The 16,770-nt window shown below is 40.6% G+C and overlaps 5 protein-coding genes across 13 annotated transcripts in view; 2 read left to right on the top strand and 3 right to left on the bottom strand.

Moving 5' to 3' along the window:
• Positions 1-16,770, bottom strand: part of LOC117967216 (zinc finger protein 436-like) — a 151,352-nt gene that overhangs the window by 11,448 nt on the left and 123,134 nt on the right.
• The window catches only part of LOC117407669 (zinc finger protein 436-like), a 179,206-nt gene that overhangs the window by 59,594 nt on the left and 102,842 nt on the right, over positions 1-16,770 (top strand). The window lies entirely within an intron of this gene.
• LOC131696672 (zinc finger protein OZF-like) overlaps positions 1-16,770 on the bottom strand; it is a 164,056-nt gene that overhangs the window by 130,902 nt on the left and 16,384 nt on the right. The window lies entirely within an intron of this gene.
• On the bottom strand, positions 1,104-6,334 carry LOC117407716 (zinc finger protein 239-like). Of its 6 annotated transcripts, none has more exons than XM_034919013.2 (3): positions 6,103-6,334; positions 3,949-4,019; positions 1,104-2,511 (listed from the first exon to the last, which is right to left on the bottom strand). In XM_034919013.2, the coding sequence occupies exon 3, from the start codon at positions 2,454-2,456 to the stop codon at positions 1,374-1,376; it is 1,083 nt and encodes a 360-aa protein (XP_034774904.2). In that variant the 5' UTR covers positions 2,457-2,511; positions 3,949-4,019; positions 6,103-6,334; the 3' UTR covers positions 1,104-1,373. The 6 variants fall into 6 exon arrangements, with proteins under 6 accessions (XP_034774904.2, XP_034774898.2, XP_058873813.1 ...); XM_034919007.2 differs by lacking the exon at positions 6,103-6,334 and adding an exon at positions 5,566-5,741; XM_059017830.1 differs by lacking the exon at positions 6,103-6,334 and adding an exon at positions 5,016-5,515.
• On the top strand, positions 8,045-16,225 carry LOC131724840 (zinc finger protein 501-like). 3 transcript variants are annotated; one of them, XM_059017763.1, is made up of 3 exons: positions 8,045-8,185; positions 9,857-10,085; positions 11,797-16,225. In XM_059017763.1, exon 3 carries the CDS (start codon positions 11,852-11,854, stop codon positions 13,328-13,330), a length of 1,479 nt encoding a protein of 492 aa, XP_058873746.1. In that variant the 5' UTR covers positions 8,045-8,185; positions 9,857-10,085; positions 11,797-11,851; the 3' UTR covers positions 13,331-16,225. The 3 variants fall into 3 exon arrangements, with proteins under 3 accessions (XP_058873746.1, XP_058873745.1, XP_058873744.1); XM_059017762.1 differs by having other exon boundaries at positions 9,857-16,225; XM_059017761.1 differs by lacking the exon at positions 9,857-10,085 and having other exon boundaries at positions 8,046-8,185.

The following is a 16,770-nucleotide window of genomic DNA, read 5'->3' as shown; positions in this document are numbered from 1 at the left end:
GTACGCCTTTTAGTTGCTTGTGTGCCACTTGGTGGACTGCATACAAGGTCCACTTATACACCCGCTGTTCGGAGGGGGGTACCGTATAAGGTCGGGGGGCATCTCCGTTTAGCTGAGACTCTCGTGCATCAGCACAGACCAGGGTCGAAGGCATTGCCCCAGGGTTCCGGAGTTATGGGGCAATCGAAAAACCAGGTGGGTTCACCGTTCAGATTTGGGTCAAATCAAAAACTCCCCAAATTCCTTTAGACCAACGGATGAACCTTTTTATTGGACTCCAATGCAAAGAGATAGGACTTTTTTTGGCCAGCTCTTTTGCACAGTGCTGTATTGTGTGTATTTGCATGCTGTGTGTGTATGGCAGGTGTTCCTAATGTTTTGGCCAGCTCTTTTGCACAGTGCTGTATTGTGTGTATTTGCATGCTGTGTATGTATGGCAGGTGTTCCTAATGTTTTGGCCAGCTCTTTTGCACAGTGCTGTATTGTGTGTATTTGCATGCTGTGTGTGTATGGCAGGTGTACCGCCCTGTCTCTTTACACTACAGGTTAACTCTGCAGCCTATAAGGTTTGTGGATTCAGGTCAACATGGAATTAACTGCTTTGTTACGCTATAAGGATGGGACCAGACCATGTTTCAAATCTGAACAACGTTTACCATTTATTAGTTCCAAACACCCACATTCCATTCTACATTGAACTCTATTGTTTAGATGCTTTCCTGTTCTTTGATACAGATGTCATGCATTGATATTTACTGCAGCGACTCCTTCTCTTTCAGATTCTGGGTTTATGTGTCACTGGAAGTGAAATCCAACATTTAAAAACTCAAGCATAACGTTACAATAGAACTGAAACGTAATCATAAAACAAGGCCAGTGTTTTGTAATTGGTGTCCCTCATAAAACACACTGGCAGAGTCTTCTGGTCTCTTCAGACACTTCATGAAATGAATTCAGTGTCACACAGATCGGGTTTACTCAGATTATTTCTCTCAATCTTGAAGTTGAACACGATTAACACACAGCTTACTAATCATGGTAATACAAACCCTTCTTACTGATTAAAACAGCTTGTTATTCTCATTCCGATGCAGTTTATGATGTTAGGAAGAGTTACACAGATATCAGCTGGAAAGACAGCAGGCTGTGTTTTAAAACTAGTTTAAAGGGTCAGTCAATGATATTAATGATATAAAACATAGGAAAGTGCTTTATAATGTAACGGCTTCACAACAGTGTCTTGAATATTGATGGATCTGCGTCATCTGTAGACACTCAGAGTTCTCACAGTTTCTATATTAAGCTGCTGTTTAAAACGACTGGGATTTCTGAGTGCGGGTGAATGAACACACACTCACATTCTGCCTAAACTTTCACAACTTGCATTTGTGTTTTTTAAGAGAAGCTGAAGCAGTAAAACTCTTCCCACAGTCAGCACAGACATACGGTTTCTCTCCAGTGTGGATTCGCTGGTGAAGTTTGAGGTTTTGTAAATGTCTGAAATTCTTCCCACAGTCAGCACAGACATACTGTTTCTCTCCTGTGTGGATCTGCTGGTGCAATTTCAAGATGCTTATCCGGCTGAAACTCTTCCCGCAGCAGGGACAGTGATGTGGCTTCTCTCCTGTGTGAATTTGCTGGTGTCTTTTCAAAGTGCCGGACTGACTGAAACTGTTCCCGCAGTCAGCACAGACATGAGGTCTCTCGCCTGTGTGAATTCGCCTGTGTATTTTCAATTTTTCTACCCGACTGAAACTCTTGCCACAGTCATTACAGTGATGTCGTTTCTCTCCTGTGTGAACTAGCTGGTGAAGTTTCAGGTTTCGTAAATTTCTGAAACACTTCCCACAGTCAGCGCAGACATATGGTTTCTCTCCAGTGTGGATTCGCTGGTGGGATTTCAAGTCGCTTGACTGTCTGAAACTCTTCCCACAGTCAGCACAGACATGTCGTTTCTCTCCTGTGTGGATTTGCTGGTGCAGTTTCAAGTTGCTTATCCGGCTGAAACTCTTCCTACATTCAGTACAGAAAAATCGCTTCTCTCCAGTGGGGATAAGCTGGTAAAGTTTCATGTTTTGTAACTGACAAAAACTTATCCCACATCCTGTGCAGGATATAGTGCCGCCAGGGTTCCCTTCAGGATTAAAACCTTTCCCACATCCAGGACAGGGGAGAGAGCCCTGCAAGCTGCTTAAGGGTTTAGAATTGAGAATACCCCTTTCAATATGGACTGATTCTAGTACAGGACTTGCCTCTTCAATAAGGACTGACATTATGACAGGACTCTCCACTTCAATATGGACTGATTCTAGTTCAGCACTCTCCTGTTTAATATGGACTGATTCTAGTAAAGGACTCTCCTGTTTAATATGGACTGATTCTAGTACAGTACTCTCCTCTTTAATATGGACTGATTCTAGTACAGGACTCTCCTGTTTAATATGGACAGGCTCCATCGTTGAATCTTCTCTTTCAGAAGGATAATCCAATTTTGTCTTCTGAACAAATTTCCTAAAAAGAAAAAACACAATCTGTTACAATCTCTTTCTTATATTCTATGAACTTGCCTTTCCAGCTCCAGACTCCATTCATTACCATGTTCACAAATGTGCTGCACTGAGTGAGATGAAGGAGATTTTCTATAACAAGGAGGAAGGAGAGATGGACCAAAAATCACAGAAACAAAGACAGTTCTAAACAGAGAAATATTCAAACATGTATAAAAAGCACCCACACATGTAACCACTCAAGCAGAAGATCCTCAGGAACAATACAGAAAAAAAATACTAAGTGCAAAGCCTAACTGATAGCTCTCATCAGATAATGACACAAACTGCTTCCTTCCAGTTATGACACAAAACGTATTTGTCCTAAACTACCTGCATTTGGTTTAAGGTAAAGAATTGACAGTATTTAAACGCTGCTCTTGATTCACTGTTAGTTCTTTTTTTTCTTCTTGTGCTCGTAATGTGCCGTCATAGGCAGACGCGACACTTGGTTTACATCATGAATTATGCTGGCACAGCTATCCTGACATCAAGCGGGTTCTTCTGTAATTAGGCTGATGCAGGAAACAAAATGATTTTGCCATGGCTTAGTAAATCCTCTTTAAATGTGAATTTTGCTATTTTTTTTTGTTGAAAAGAAGACAACAAAAATAGTGCAAGCCATCTACGTATATTATTATTATTATTTGTTTATTTAGCAGACGCCTTTATCCAAAGCAACTTACAGAGACTCGGGTGTGTGAACTATGCATCAGCTGCAGAGTCACTTACAATTACGTCTCACCCGAAAGACGGAGCACAAGGAGGTTAAATGACTTCCTCAGGGTCACACTATGAGTCAGTGGCTGAGGTGGGATTTGAACCGGGGACCTCCTGGTTACAAACAAAGACAGTTCTGAGCAGAGAAATATTCAAACATGTATAAAAAGCACCCACACATGTAACCACTCAAGCATAAGATCCTCAGGAATACTGCTTAGAAAATGACAGCATTTCTTTCACAGAAGACAAAGGTTACTGTTGAAAAGTTTGACAGATTTGATAATGAAGTTTATTTTTAGTGCTCTGAAAGATTTGCATGTATACTTATTGGTGCTTGTAAGCACCCACAGAACTAACCAGGCAAGAGATGCAATAAACATGAATATAAAGTGTGTAAACTTCCATTCCCATGTAAACCCCCACATTAGATTTGTTTAAACAGTTCTGCCTGCCAGCATCATGTAGAGCTCCTTGAAACTAAAGCATGAATCTGAAAGGTCTCTACATGCAATGAGAGAAATAAAGATCACTCCACACCACTACTGTGATTCTCAATCTCTATAGCTTAGATCAGACTTGTGTTCAGTATTAAATAAACTGATACGACCAGAAACACACAATCAAACACAGAGCGGTGAAGCTGAATCAGGACTGAAGAGTAAAAGAATAAGAAACTCACTTCAGGGATTGTCAGCAGGATATCTGCAGCACGGCTCTGGCAGTCTTGTTTCTTCCCAGGTAAACAGGCACCTTAAAGCAACAGCAACAGGTCAGCAGGTAGAAATCAAACAGTGTGAAGAGTGTCACTACACTGAGATATTGATATAGATAATCCATGCATGATCCTTCTCTCAATATGCTTTCCTGTTCTTTGATACAGATTATTATTATTATTATTATTATTATTTATTTCTTAGCAGACGCCCTTATCCAGGGCGACTTACAATTGTTACAAGATATCACATTATACATTATTTCACATACAATTACCCATTTATACAGTTGGGTTTTTACTGGAGCAATCGAGGTAAAGTACCTTGCTCAAGGGTACAACAGCAGTGTCCTCCACTGGGGATTGAACCCACAACCCTCCGGTCAAGAGTCCAGAGCCCTAACCACTACTCCACACTGCAGATGTGATGCATTGAAACAGATTGAGTATTGGAAGACTTGTTATTTAAAATAGAAATATTTAAATACATCATATTATATATATATATATATATATAATTTTAGCAAGAACCAAAAATACAGGTGTGTGGGGGTGTGCGTGTGTGTCGGGGGGGGGGGATGAGGGTTTGGTTTTGGGGGGGGGGGGGGGTGAGGGTGTGGGTTGGTGTGTGGGGGTTACAGAGATACAGAGACAAGCTCATATTGTCATCAGAATGTTTTACCTGGTTTCTGGTGTGAATCTGTGATGTCACAGCCCAGCGAAAGTTTTATGAAGGCCAGTTTTGTATTTGTGAGGTGCCTGCGATTGTGAATCGTTGCAAATGGCTTTTTAGTGAAGCAATAAGCTCAATAGTGAAACACAAAAAACGAAGTGAAAAGCATTCTTCCCCCAAAACAATTCAAAGCATGCACTGTTTAAATTGATAGATTTTAATAAGTAGCACATTATATAATATCTGGACAGTACCTTTATTGTGTATTCCCATTGGAATATGATATCCCTTTTATACCCTCTGTATCAATGAACTTTGAGTAGAGCTGAGAAACAACATGAAAACCGACAGAGCGACTTACTCAACAAATCCACACTTCCAAATAAAAACCCAGTGGAGATCACAGAGCAGGACTGAGGCGTGTGCTGCCCCTGCGAGTCACAAACACGCAGGCAGCGTCTCTCACTGTATTTCAGTTTCACAAATAAATGGAGAGTGTTTTTGGCAGCGCGTCGGTTCAGTGCGCAGGACTGGAGAGTCTGGAGCGGAGTGGAGCGCAACCTCACACCAAAACGGAAACAAAAACGGAAACAAAAACGCACCGGCTTGGCTTTGTTTATGTAGCGGCGGGGCGGCAAACAAGACCTGCCCCGCACAAGCCTGAGAGCTGCAGCTGGTACTTGTTTTTAAAAATGTCAAAATGTTTGATATTAATTGACCTGAAATGTTTTTATTTATTTATTTTTTTTTTTTTTTTTCACTGTACCCCCTGGCCTCGGTGGGCCTGTGTGTGTGTGTGATACAATTATTATTATCGACCACAGAAATGAGGAACCTCTTTCTTAAAATACTGTCACAGGTGTTTTCAGCACCGGTTAGGAATAAAAAATATTTTATAATTAAAAACTTACTCGTTAATTCAGCTTCGGCCTCCCCTCTCTCCCTCCGGGTTAAAAAACGATATTGCGAAGCGGAAAAACAAACCCGCCCCCTCTCTCGCCTCCCATTGGCTGCGAGGCCACGCTGAACCGAGGAGCCTCCCGATGATTGGACGCGCCGGGGCTCAATTCCCAGAGGCGATGCGAGGGATGACGGGAGCTGTAGTTCTTTGGTATAAAGAACTACAGTTCTTTAGTTCTGTAGTCTAGAAGGGGCTGGTTTAGGCTCATATTTCACATTGCATCACTAGCCAGCCCCCAACCCTTACCCCCCCCCCCCCAACATGCACGCTACAATACAAAACACATAAGTAGTGTTTTTCGGTTTTTATCCATTTCATTTTTAGTGCTTTTTTTTAAAAAGCTATTTTCGAGTTTTGTTTTTATTTTTTCCCGGTGATTCTGCTTTTTATATACTGTATAAAATGATTGTTTTCGGTTATTTTCTTTTTTTTTTCTTCCTGTCACAGTATGTGTAAACTCGACTGTGTTTGCACGCTTCAGTCGTACCGTCTTTGCTGTCCTGTCTGTCTTCCACCACAAAATCCTTCTGGTCACGGGCACGTTCATCTTGGGTTTCTGTGCGTGTTTCTGAGTCTCTTTACATTTCGACACAAATTTTTTTTATTCTGTAAATTCCACGAGAGTGTAAATATGATGGAACTGTGACATATAGCTTTAAATCTCGCGAGCAAAAAGACCCTCCTCCCAGCGTCTAGTAATTTGGGGAGGGTTTAAACTAGTATTCAGAACGAATCAATGCGAGATACAAGTCAGGAAGGAGGGGCATTACCCAAAAGACTGATGAACCTTTTGTAGAGCCATTGAAATGAATGACAAAGCCTCTCCCTGCTATTCTCACGTCTCCCAGTAGATGGCGCCAGGACTCCACGTAAGTACTGGCTGCAGGAAAACGACACAGCGCCGGTGTAACAGATCTGTGTGCAGTTTCACAGTCAATATGATTGCATAGGTGCATGTTTAATACATTGTTCCACTAGACTACAGTTTAACAGTATTTTTGCTTCAGTCTAATCAATCGTGGGAAACCACTGAATCTACAGTTGGATAAGAGCTTCTACAGAAACTACAATATTATTCCTGAGTGAATGTTTGCTACATTCTACCAGAGTTCAGCTTTCTGTGCAGAACTAGTTCATCAGAAACTAGATTGATGGCTTTCCAGTTAGTTTACATTCCCCATTAATTAAATAATCTAAATTATTTTCTCTCTTTTAAAAGTGGGCTTTTGATTGGCTGATTTGGCGCCACTAGTCTCCTCAAGTCTCCCCTGGTGTGCTGGGCAGTGGCCTGAAACCTAGTCTCCTGAAACCAAGTTTCAGCCACAAATTGGCTTTGTGTTCCATCATCTTAACAGATGCCTGTGTAAAGAACTACAGCTCCCATCATCCATTCCTGTAGCTGCCAGTGCAGAGGCATGCTGGGAGCTGTAGTTTCCATTCTGATTATTTTAGTCCTTTTAAGAGCAGCACTTTTTTCAGTTGCCTGGATATGAAGAACTGCAGTTTGCTTATACTACAGACAGACAAGCAGACAGACAGACAGAGACCCAGAATCCTGTTCAGTTTGACGTTACAATATAATCCCTTCTTCTTGGTGTATGTGTTAGTTTACTACATTCTTCCAGAGTGTAGAATATAGTAAAGACAGTAATTTAAGCAATGTTCTGCCTGCCTGGAACTAGAATGGGGAATGTAAACTAACTGGAAAGTCATCAATCTAGTTTCTGATGAACTAGTTCTGCACAGAAAGCTGAACTCTGGTAGAATGTAGCAAACATTCACTCGGGAATAATATTGTAGTTTCTGTAGAAGCTCTTATCCAATTGTAGATTCAGTGGTTTCCCACGATTGATTAGACTGAAGCAAAAATACTGTTAAACTGAAGTCTAGTGGAACAATGTATTAAACACGCAGCCATGCAATCGTATTGACTGTGAAACTGCACACAGATTTGTTACTCCGGCGCTGTGTCGTTTTTCTGCAGCCAGTATTTGCGTGGATTATTAAATCTCCAAACGGTATGTGCAAAGTTAATACTGTAATTTAAATGAGTGATTTAACTCATGTGTTTGTATTATACATTACATTGATACAATGTATTATTAGCCATGTGTAATTTTTATAATTTTATTAACTGACAGATCAGCTGGTTACTGTTATGCATTTATATAATATAATTAATAAAACTGATCTGTGTGCTTGTTTTAAATACATAAATTCATCTCCTGTTTTCATATATCACCACATTTATTATTATTATTATTATTATTATTATTATTATTATTATTATTATTATTATTATTATTATTATTATTATTATTATTATACACATAACGGTACCCGAGTATAAAAATGCGCCTGTTTTCATGATTTTACGGTAACTGCAAGAGAGCTGATCCCTTATTGGTTAGGAGTATCCCAGCGCGTCCAATCACCGGAGGACTCCTCGGTTCAGAATGACCCCGCAGCCAATGGCAGGCGAGAGAGGGGGCGGGTTTGTTTTCGCTTCGGTCCCTCACAATATTTTTCCCTGAAGGAGAGAGAGGAGGCTGGAGAGGCTGAATTAACGAGTAAGATTTTAAATATAAATTATTATTCCATTTATTAACCGGTACCGATATTTATATTTGATTAGCTGTACTGAAAACAATTTGCTTCATGTAATAATATTTTAAGAAAGAGGGTATTATTCTGTGGTCGAAAATAGTAATTGTATCACACAGACACACACGCAGGCCCACCGAGAAGGCGCTGCCTCCGGGAAAAACAAACAAAAACAACATTTCTGTTCAATTAATAACCAACATTTCAACATTAAAAAAAATTAAATAAAAATAACAGCTCGAGCCCTCAGCCCTGCACGGGACTGTTTGCGTTCGCGCGCGCCGCCACCACCACCACATAAACAAACAAAACAAAACATTTTTTAAAAATTATTATTTTCAGGGTCCTCCAGACTCGACAGTCCTGAACACTGAACCGATGCGCTTCTGTGCGAGGCTAATGTACGCGCTGTGCAAATACCAGCCATGCATTAGAAACATACAGAGAGAAACGCTGCCTGTGTGTTTATGACTCGCACTGTCAGTGCACGCCTCAGTCCTGCTCTAGGAAAGCATTTCCCACTAGTTTTTATTTGGAAGTGTGGATTTGTTTAAGTTTCTCTGTCAGTTTTCATGTTATTTCTCAGCTCTGTACTGCAGTGAAGCTTGGACCCTGGAAAGGGGGGGAGGGGGAGGGGGGGCGCTGTGTATTATTGTGACTTATTTGGGTTGCATTGAAGTCCTGTTTTTACTGAATAGGTATCCCAGCTACAGTACCGCTTAAATGTGTCTGTGAAGCTGCGTAATGACGTCAAAATCCCGACGTCTAAAGTTTTATGAAACCCACATATTAATCTGCGAGGTGCCCAAGACTGCGGTTCAGCACTAATCGCTTTTATGAAACGGGCTCCAGGCTCAGTAATTTTTATTTTCATTGTTAACATCCTGACAACATTTTACACTCTAATGTCTGTTTCAAAGCTCTTTTCAAAACGTCCGCTCTAGTGCCCTGATAGTGTCAGGGTTATTGCCCACATTGTCAAACAGGTAACACAGCAATAACGATCCTGTGAATCCAGTGGTTAAATAAAAGGGTTTGTATCCAGGAGGTCCCCGGTTCAAATCCCACCTCAGCCACTGACTCATTGTGTGACCCTGAGCAAGTCACTTAACCTCCTTGTGCTCCGTCTTTCGGGTGAGACGTAATTGTAAGTGACTTTGCAGCGGATGCATAGTTCACACACCCTAGTCTCTGTACGTCGATTTGGATAAAGGCGTCTGCTAAATAAACACATAATAATAATGTGGTACGGAACAGAAAAGCCAGAGCACTTGTTATGTTTTTTTTTTTTTTTAATAGCTCATCCTGCAGTGATTTAGACGACAGATCTCAAACCCCAGGGCACTAGAGCGGACATTTTGAAAACAGACTCTAAAGTTATAAGTGTAAAAAGTTGTCAGGATGTTAACAATGAAAATAAAAATGACAGGTACGTTATTTAAACAGTTGTAGCAACATGTGGGGATGTAGGACGCGATATTTTTCAGAACCCCCACACAAAGACTGGTAGCTGAGGCTGCTAGAGTACAAGGTAATACATAATATTATCTAATTATCAGTGTAGGCACACATCAATGCTCATGTTTATGTTAGTAGGTCAAATTTTACTTAAAAAAAAAAAAACTGTCCCGATACAGGGGTGTCACAAAGACGGCCAGAGTGGGTGGCGTCAGACCAGACAGGAATACACAGACAGAGACGGTGGTGATGATGAGCTGAGTGCAATGGCTGCACTCAGCGTTTATTAACAAATAAAAGGTTTGAACAATGGAATACAAAACAGGACACGGCACTTGACGCCAAAATAAACAGACAGACAAAACGACTAAACACTTAACAAACGGTGCACGGAGACAAACAAACACGGTGAGTACAAAACACTTATAATTATTCTTATCACTTATTTTAACTCCTTTCTCTCTCACCCGTTCTCCTCTTCCGAACACCCAACCCTGAGTGCAAGAAATGTGCGTCTATATATACTATTGTGCTGGGATTCAATTACTAATTAATTATTCACTTGAATCCCAGCACGTGAATTAATTCTGTGCAACCCCGTGCTCACATATTACATTTAACCAGCACGTGAAGTGATTTGTGCTCTCCTCGTGCCTAAATACAAATCTACACTTTTTAAATACACGTGAAACACAGACCTGTTTATATCCTGTGTACCAATCTATACACCAACATTAACACACGCAACATACAACACAAAACACACAAATGCACACAGGGGCGGGGCGCATTGCCACAAGGGGTCACTGTATCAATAATCTATCATCAAGAAAAATATGAGGGATTGATGAATCGGCACACCCCTAGCCTTTTACTGGAATGTTTAGTTTGTTTGCAATTTGTGAAAAGCTGCCTGCATGTTTATTTCATGTGTGTGTTGTTTGACTGCATGTCTTGGGTAAAGGGTTGTTGTTTCTACAGAACACATTCATGAGTAGAGTTACATGCATCTGATGCTTGTAGGTCTTTCACCATTGGGACTTTTTTGTGTTTAAAAACGTTAAATTGAGTAAAATATAATAATTAAAGACAGACCAGCAAAGAAAATACAAACTAGACCAGTGTTTTTGCTCAAAAGAGCCATCTTCCCAACGTTTGGGTATGTTTAAAATTTTTTCAAGGGAAAGTGTGTTTGAAAACAAACAGTGGAGGTGCTTATAGGCTTTTGATGCCGTGGTGACTACACTCACTTATTTCTATTTAAATCTATGAATGTGTTTGTGATGTCATTTCCTGCATAGTTAATGATGTAACGATCTACTATTCCTTTCTATTTAAACCTCCAGGCATCGCGGTATTGATTCTATTTATCCACTTATTGTCCTTTATTCTTCTGTACTGTACATGATCTCATTATTATTATTATTATTTTTTAATTTAGTAGTTGCCAATTAATTATACCCAATTTTTCTCCCAATTTTATATATCCATTTGTATTTTTTCAACCTCAGCTCGCTGCTACCACCCCTGCGCTGACTCGGGAGTGGCGATGACGAACACACGCTGTCCTCCGAAGCGTGTGCCGTCAGCCGACTGCTTTTTTTCACTCTGCAGGCCCGCCATGCAGCTTCACCTCTCTGTTTTTGATTGTGTGTTTCTGGTCATATCAGTTTATTTAATGCTGAACACAAGTCTGATATAAGTTATAGAAACTGGAAATCAAACTAGTGGTGTGGAGTGATCTTTATTTCTGTCGTTGCATGTAGAGACCTTTCAGATCCATGCTTTAGTTTCAAGGAGCTCTGCATGATGCTGGCAGGCAGAACTGTTTAAACAAATCTAATGTGGGGGTTTACATGGGAATGGAAGTTTACACACTTTATATTCATGTTTATTTTCAACAATAACCTTTTGTCTTGTGTAAAAGAAATGCTGTCTGTGTTTCAGCGATTTTGGTCCATCTCTCCTTCCTCCTTGTTATAGAAAATCTCCTTCATCTCACTCAGTACAGCACATTTGTGAACATGGTAATGAATGGAGTCTGGAACTGGTAAGGCAAGTTCATAGAATCTAAGGAATAGATTGTAACTGATTGTATTTTATGTTGTTTTTTTGTTAGGGTGTTAGTTCAGAAGACAATACTGGATGATCCTTGTGAAAGAGAAGATTCAACGATGGAGCCTGTCCATGTTAATGAGGAGAGTCCTGTACTAGAATCAGTCCATATTAAACAGGAGAGTCCTGTACTAGAATCAGTCCATATTAAAGAGGAGAGTCCTGTACTAGAATCAGTCCATATTAAACAGGAGAGTCCTGAACTAGAAGCAGTCCATATTAAAGAGGAGAGTCCTGTACTAGAAGCAGTCCATATTAAAGAGGAGAGTCCTGTACTAGAATCAGTCCATATTAAAGAGGAGAGTCCTGTACTAGAATCAGTCAATATTAAAGAGGAGAGTCCTGAACTAGAAGCAGTCCATATTAAAGAGGAGAGTCCTGTACTAGAATCAGTCCATATTAAAGAGGAGAGTCCTGTACTAGAATCAGTCCATATTAAAGAGGAGAGTCCTGTGCTAGAATCAGTCCATATTGAAGAGGAGAGACCTGAACTAGAATTGGTCCATATTAAAGAGGAGAGTCCTGTACTAGAATCAGTTCTTATTCAAGAGGAGCTTCCTGAAGTAGACCCTGTCCATGTCAATGAGGAGGGTAACCATTTTAAAACAAGCAGCTTGCAGGACTCTCTGTCCTGTACAGAATGTGGAAAGAGTTTCAGTCAGTTACAAACCCTGAAACTTCACCAGCGAATCCACACAGGAGAGAAAAGACATGTCTGTGTTGACTGTGGGAAAAGATTCAGTCAGTCAGGCAACTTGAAAAGACACCAGATAATTCACACTGGAGAGAAACCATATACCTGTTCTGACTGTGGTAAGAGTTTCAGACGTTTACAAAACCTGAAACTTCACCAGCGAATCCACACTGGAGAGAAACGACATGTCTGTGCTGACTGTGGGAAGAGTTTCAGTCAGTCTGGCAACTTGAAAAGACACCAGCGAATTCACACTGGAGAGAAACCATATGTCTGCGCTGACTGTGGTAAGAGTTTCAGACATTTACAAAACCTGAAACTCCACCAGCGAATCCACACTGGAGAGAAACAACATGTCTGTGCTGATTGTGGGAAGAGTTTCAGTCAGTCTGGTACTTTGAAAATACACCAGCGAATTCACACAGGAGATAAACCGCATCTGTGTAGTAAATGTGGGAAAATTTTCAATCTGCTGGCACATCTTAAAAACCACCAGTTAATTCACACAGGCGAGAAACCACATACCTGTAATGACTGTGGGAAGAGTTTCAGACAGATAGACAACTTGAAAAGACACCAGAGAATTCACACTGGAGAGAAACCATATGTCTGTGCTGACTGTGGGAAGAGTTTCAGCCAGTCTGGCACTTTGCAGATACACCAGCAAATTCACACAGGAGAGAAACCACATCACTGCCATGACTGTGGAAAGAGTTTCAGATGGATAGGAGGTTTGAAAATGCACCAGCGATTCCACACAGGAGAGAAACCTTATCACTGCAGTCGCTGTGGGAAGTCTTTTATGGCCTCTGGTTCTCTTAAAAGACACAAATGCAAGTTGTGAAAGTTTAGGCAGAATGTGAGTGTGTGTTCATTCACCCGCACTCAAAAATTCCAGTCTTAATATAAAAACTGTGAACTCTGGTGACTGTCTACAGATGACACAGATCCCTCAATATTAAACACAGTTCTGAAGCTGTTCCATTATAAAGTACATTCCTATAAGTTTTATAGCATTATAATTGATTTCTCTTTTAAAATGTCCCTTTGAACTAGCTTTTAAACATAGCTTGTTGTAATTCCAACTTATATCTGTGTAACTCTTCCTAACATAATAAACTGCATCGGAATGAGAATAACAAGCTGTTTTAATCAGTAAGAAGGGTTTCTGTTAGCATGATTAGTAAGCTGTGTGTTAATGGTGTTCAGATGAACTTCAAGATTGAGAGAAATAAACTCAGTAAACCCTATCTTTGTAAACAAATAAATAATAATAATAATAATAATAGTAATAATAATAATAATAATAATAATAATAATAATAATAATAATAATAGTAAATGGTCTGATTGTGGCAGTTGTATCTGTGAAAATGTATTGTTTGTTCTCTTTTTCTGCTATGTACTGTACAGTGCTTTGAGATACTTTATGTATGGCTGGCCAAAACATTAGGAACACCTGCCATACACACACAGCATGCAAATACACACAATACAGCACTGTGCAAAAGAGCTGGCCAAAACATTAGGAACACCTGCCATACACACACAGCATGCAAATACAACACAATACAGCACTGTGCAAAAGAGCTGGCCAAAACATTAGGAACACCTGCCTTACACACACAGCATGCAAATACACACAATACAGCACTGTGCAAAAGAGCTGGCCAAAACATTAGGAACACCTGCCATACACACAGCATGCAAATACACACAATACAGCACTGTGCAAAAGAGCTGGCCAAAACATTAGGAACACCTGTCATACACACACAGCATGCAAACACACACAATACAGCACTGTGCAAAAGAGCTGGCCAAAACATTAGGAACACCTGCCATACACACACAGCATGCAAATACACACAATACAGCACTGTGCAAAAGAGCTGGCCAAAAAATTAGGAACACCTGCCATACACACAGCATGCAAATACACACAATACAGCACTGTGCAAAAGAGCTGGCCAAAACATTAGGAACACCTGCCATACACACAGCATGCAAATACACACAATACAGCACTGTGCAAAAGAGCTGGCCAAAACATTAGGAACACCTGTCATACACACACAGCATGCAAACACACACAATACAGCACTGTGCAAAAGAGCTGGCCAAAACATTAGGAACACCTGCCATACACACACAGCATGCAAATACACACAATACAGCACTGTGCAAAAGAGCTGGCCAAAAAATTAGGAACACCTGCCATACACACAGCATGCAAATACACACAATACAGCACTGTGCAAAAGAGCTGGCCAAAACATTAGGAACACCTGCCATACACACACAGCATGCAAATACACACAATACAGCACTGTGCAAAAGAGCTGGCCAAAACATTAGGAACACCTGCCATACACACACAGCATGCAAATACACACAATACAGCACTGTGCAAAAGAGCTGGCCAAAAAATTAGGAACACCTGCCATACACACACAGCATGCAAATACACACAATACAGCACTGTGCAAAAGAGCCGGCCAAAACATTAGGAACACCTGCCATACACACACAGCATGCAAACACACACAATACAGCACTGTGCAAAAGAGCTGGCCAAAACATTAGGAACACCTGTCATACACACACAGCATGCAAATACACACAATACAGCACTGTGCAAAAGAGCTGGCCAAAACATTAGGAACACCTGCCATACACACACAGCATGCAAATACACACAATACAGCACTGTGCAAAAGAGCTGGCCAAAAAATTAGGAACACCTGCCATACACACACAGCATGCAAATACACACAATACAGCACTGTGCAAAAGAGCCGGCCAAAACATTAGGAACACCTGCCATACACACACAGCATGCAAACACACACAATACAGCACTGTGCAAAAGAGCTGGCCAAAACATTAGGAACACCTGTCATACACACAGCATGCAAATACACACAATACAGCACTGTGCAAAAGAGCTGGCCAAAACATTAGGAACACCTGCCTTACACACACAGCATGCAAATACACACAATACAGCACTGTGCAAAAGAGCTGGCCAAAACATTAGGAACACCTGCCATACACACACAGCATGCAAATACACACAATACAGCACTGTGCAAAAGAGCTGGCCAAAACATTAGGAACACCTGTCATACACACAGCATGCAAATACACACAATACAGCACTGTGCAAAAGAGCTGGCCAAAACATTAGGAACACCTGCCATACACACACACAGCATGCAAATACACACAATACAGCACTGTGCAAAAGAGCTGGCCAAAACATTAGGAACACCTGCCATACACACACACAGCATGCAAATACACACAATACAGTACTGTGCAAAAGAGCTGGCCTATGTAGCACACACTTTCTCCCTTTGTGCATTTTAAAAACCCATGCAATCTAAACATTGAAATATAAAATCTGCTTTGTTTTTGTATAAATTGGTAGGCAAAGGTGGGCATGCAGATACCGACATCAACACTAAGACACGAAAACTAAAAAACAAGTACGGCTGTAACGAAGGGTACATTTTCACCTTCGAAGGTTCGGAACACGTTACCGAAGGAAGGTTCGAACCTTCCATGGTACTCATTTGCATAATGTGCTGGTGACGTCACCATAGCTGTTTATGTTTGATTGAAAACCCCTGTTATTTTACAGGTAAGCCATATAAATGGAATGCAACATTCACATGTAGTTTAAAAATAGGTTATGTAGAACAGTAGTCATGTTTTTATAATTTTTGAAATTAAAATGATTTGTGTTATCGTATTATTATTATTATTTGTTTATTTAGCAGACGCCTTTATCCAAGGTGACTTACAGAGATTAGGGTGTGTGAACTATGCATCAGCTGCAGAGTCACTTACAACTGCGTCTCACCCGAAAGACGGAGCACAAGGAGGTTAAGTGACTTGCTCAGGGTCACACAATGAGTCAATGGCTGAGGTGGCATTTGAACCGGGGACCTCCTGGTTACAAGCCCTTTTCTTTAACCACACACATGTGTTTCAGGATCTCAGATCAATCATAAATGCTTACTGTAGTACTCATAATAGGCAAAAAGAAACTCAACCCATAAAAATGATTATATTTATTAAGACTCACAAAAGTCATAAGAATATAGAAGTTAGAATACAGAAGTTAGAAATCAAGGTATCAGAATTATAAGTATAGCAGGAATAAAATATTGAAACACATATTTCCATGAGCACGCTGTCTTCAGTGTGTTTCCGTACACGCACACGCAGGACTCACGCACATTACACACAGTGACGGGGTGAAGCAGCGTCTATTGTG

The sequence above is a fragment of the Acipenser ruthenus genome, chromosome 57, assembly GCF_902713425.1.
Source record: "Acipenser ruthenus chromosome 57, fAciRut3.2 maternal haplotype, whole genome shotgun sequence".
Lineage (NCBI taxonomy): Eukaryota > Metazoa > Chordata > Actinopteri > Acipenseriformes > Acipenseridae > Acipenser > Acipenser ruthenus.
This window is presented reverse-complemented; position numbering and strand designations above follow the sequence as displayed.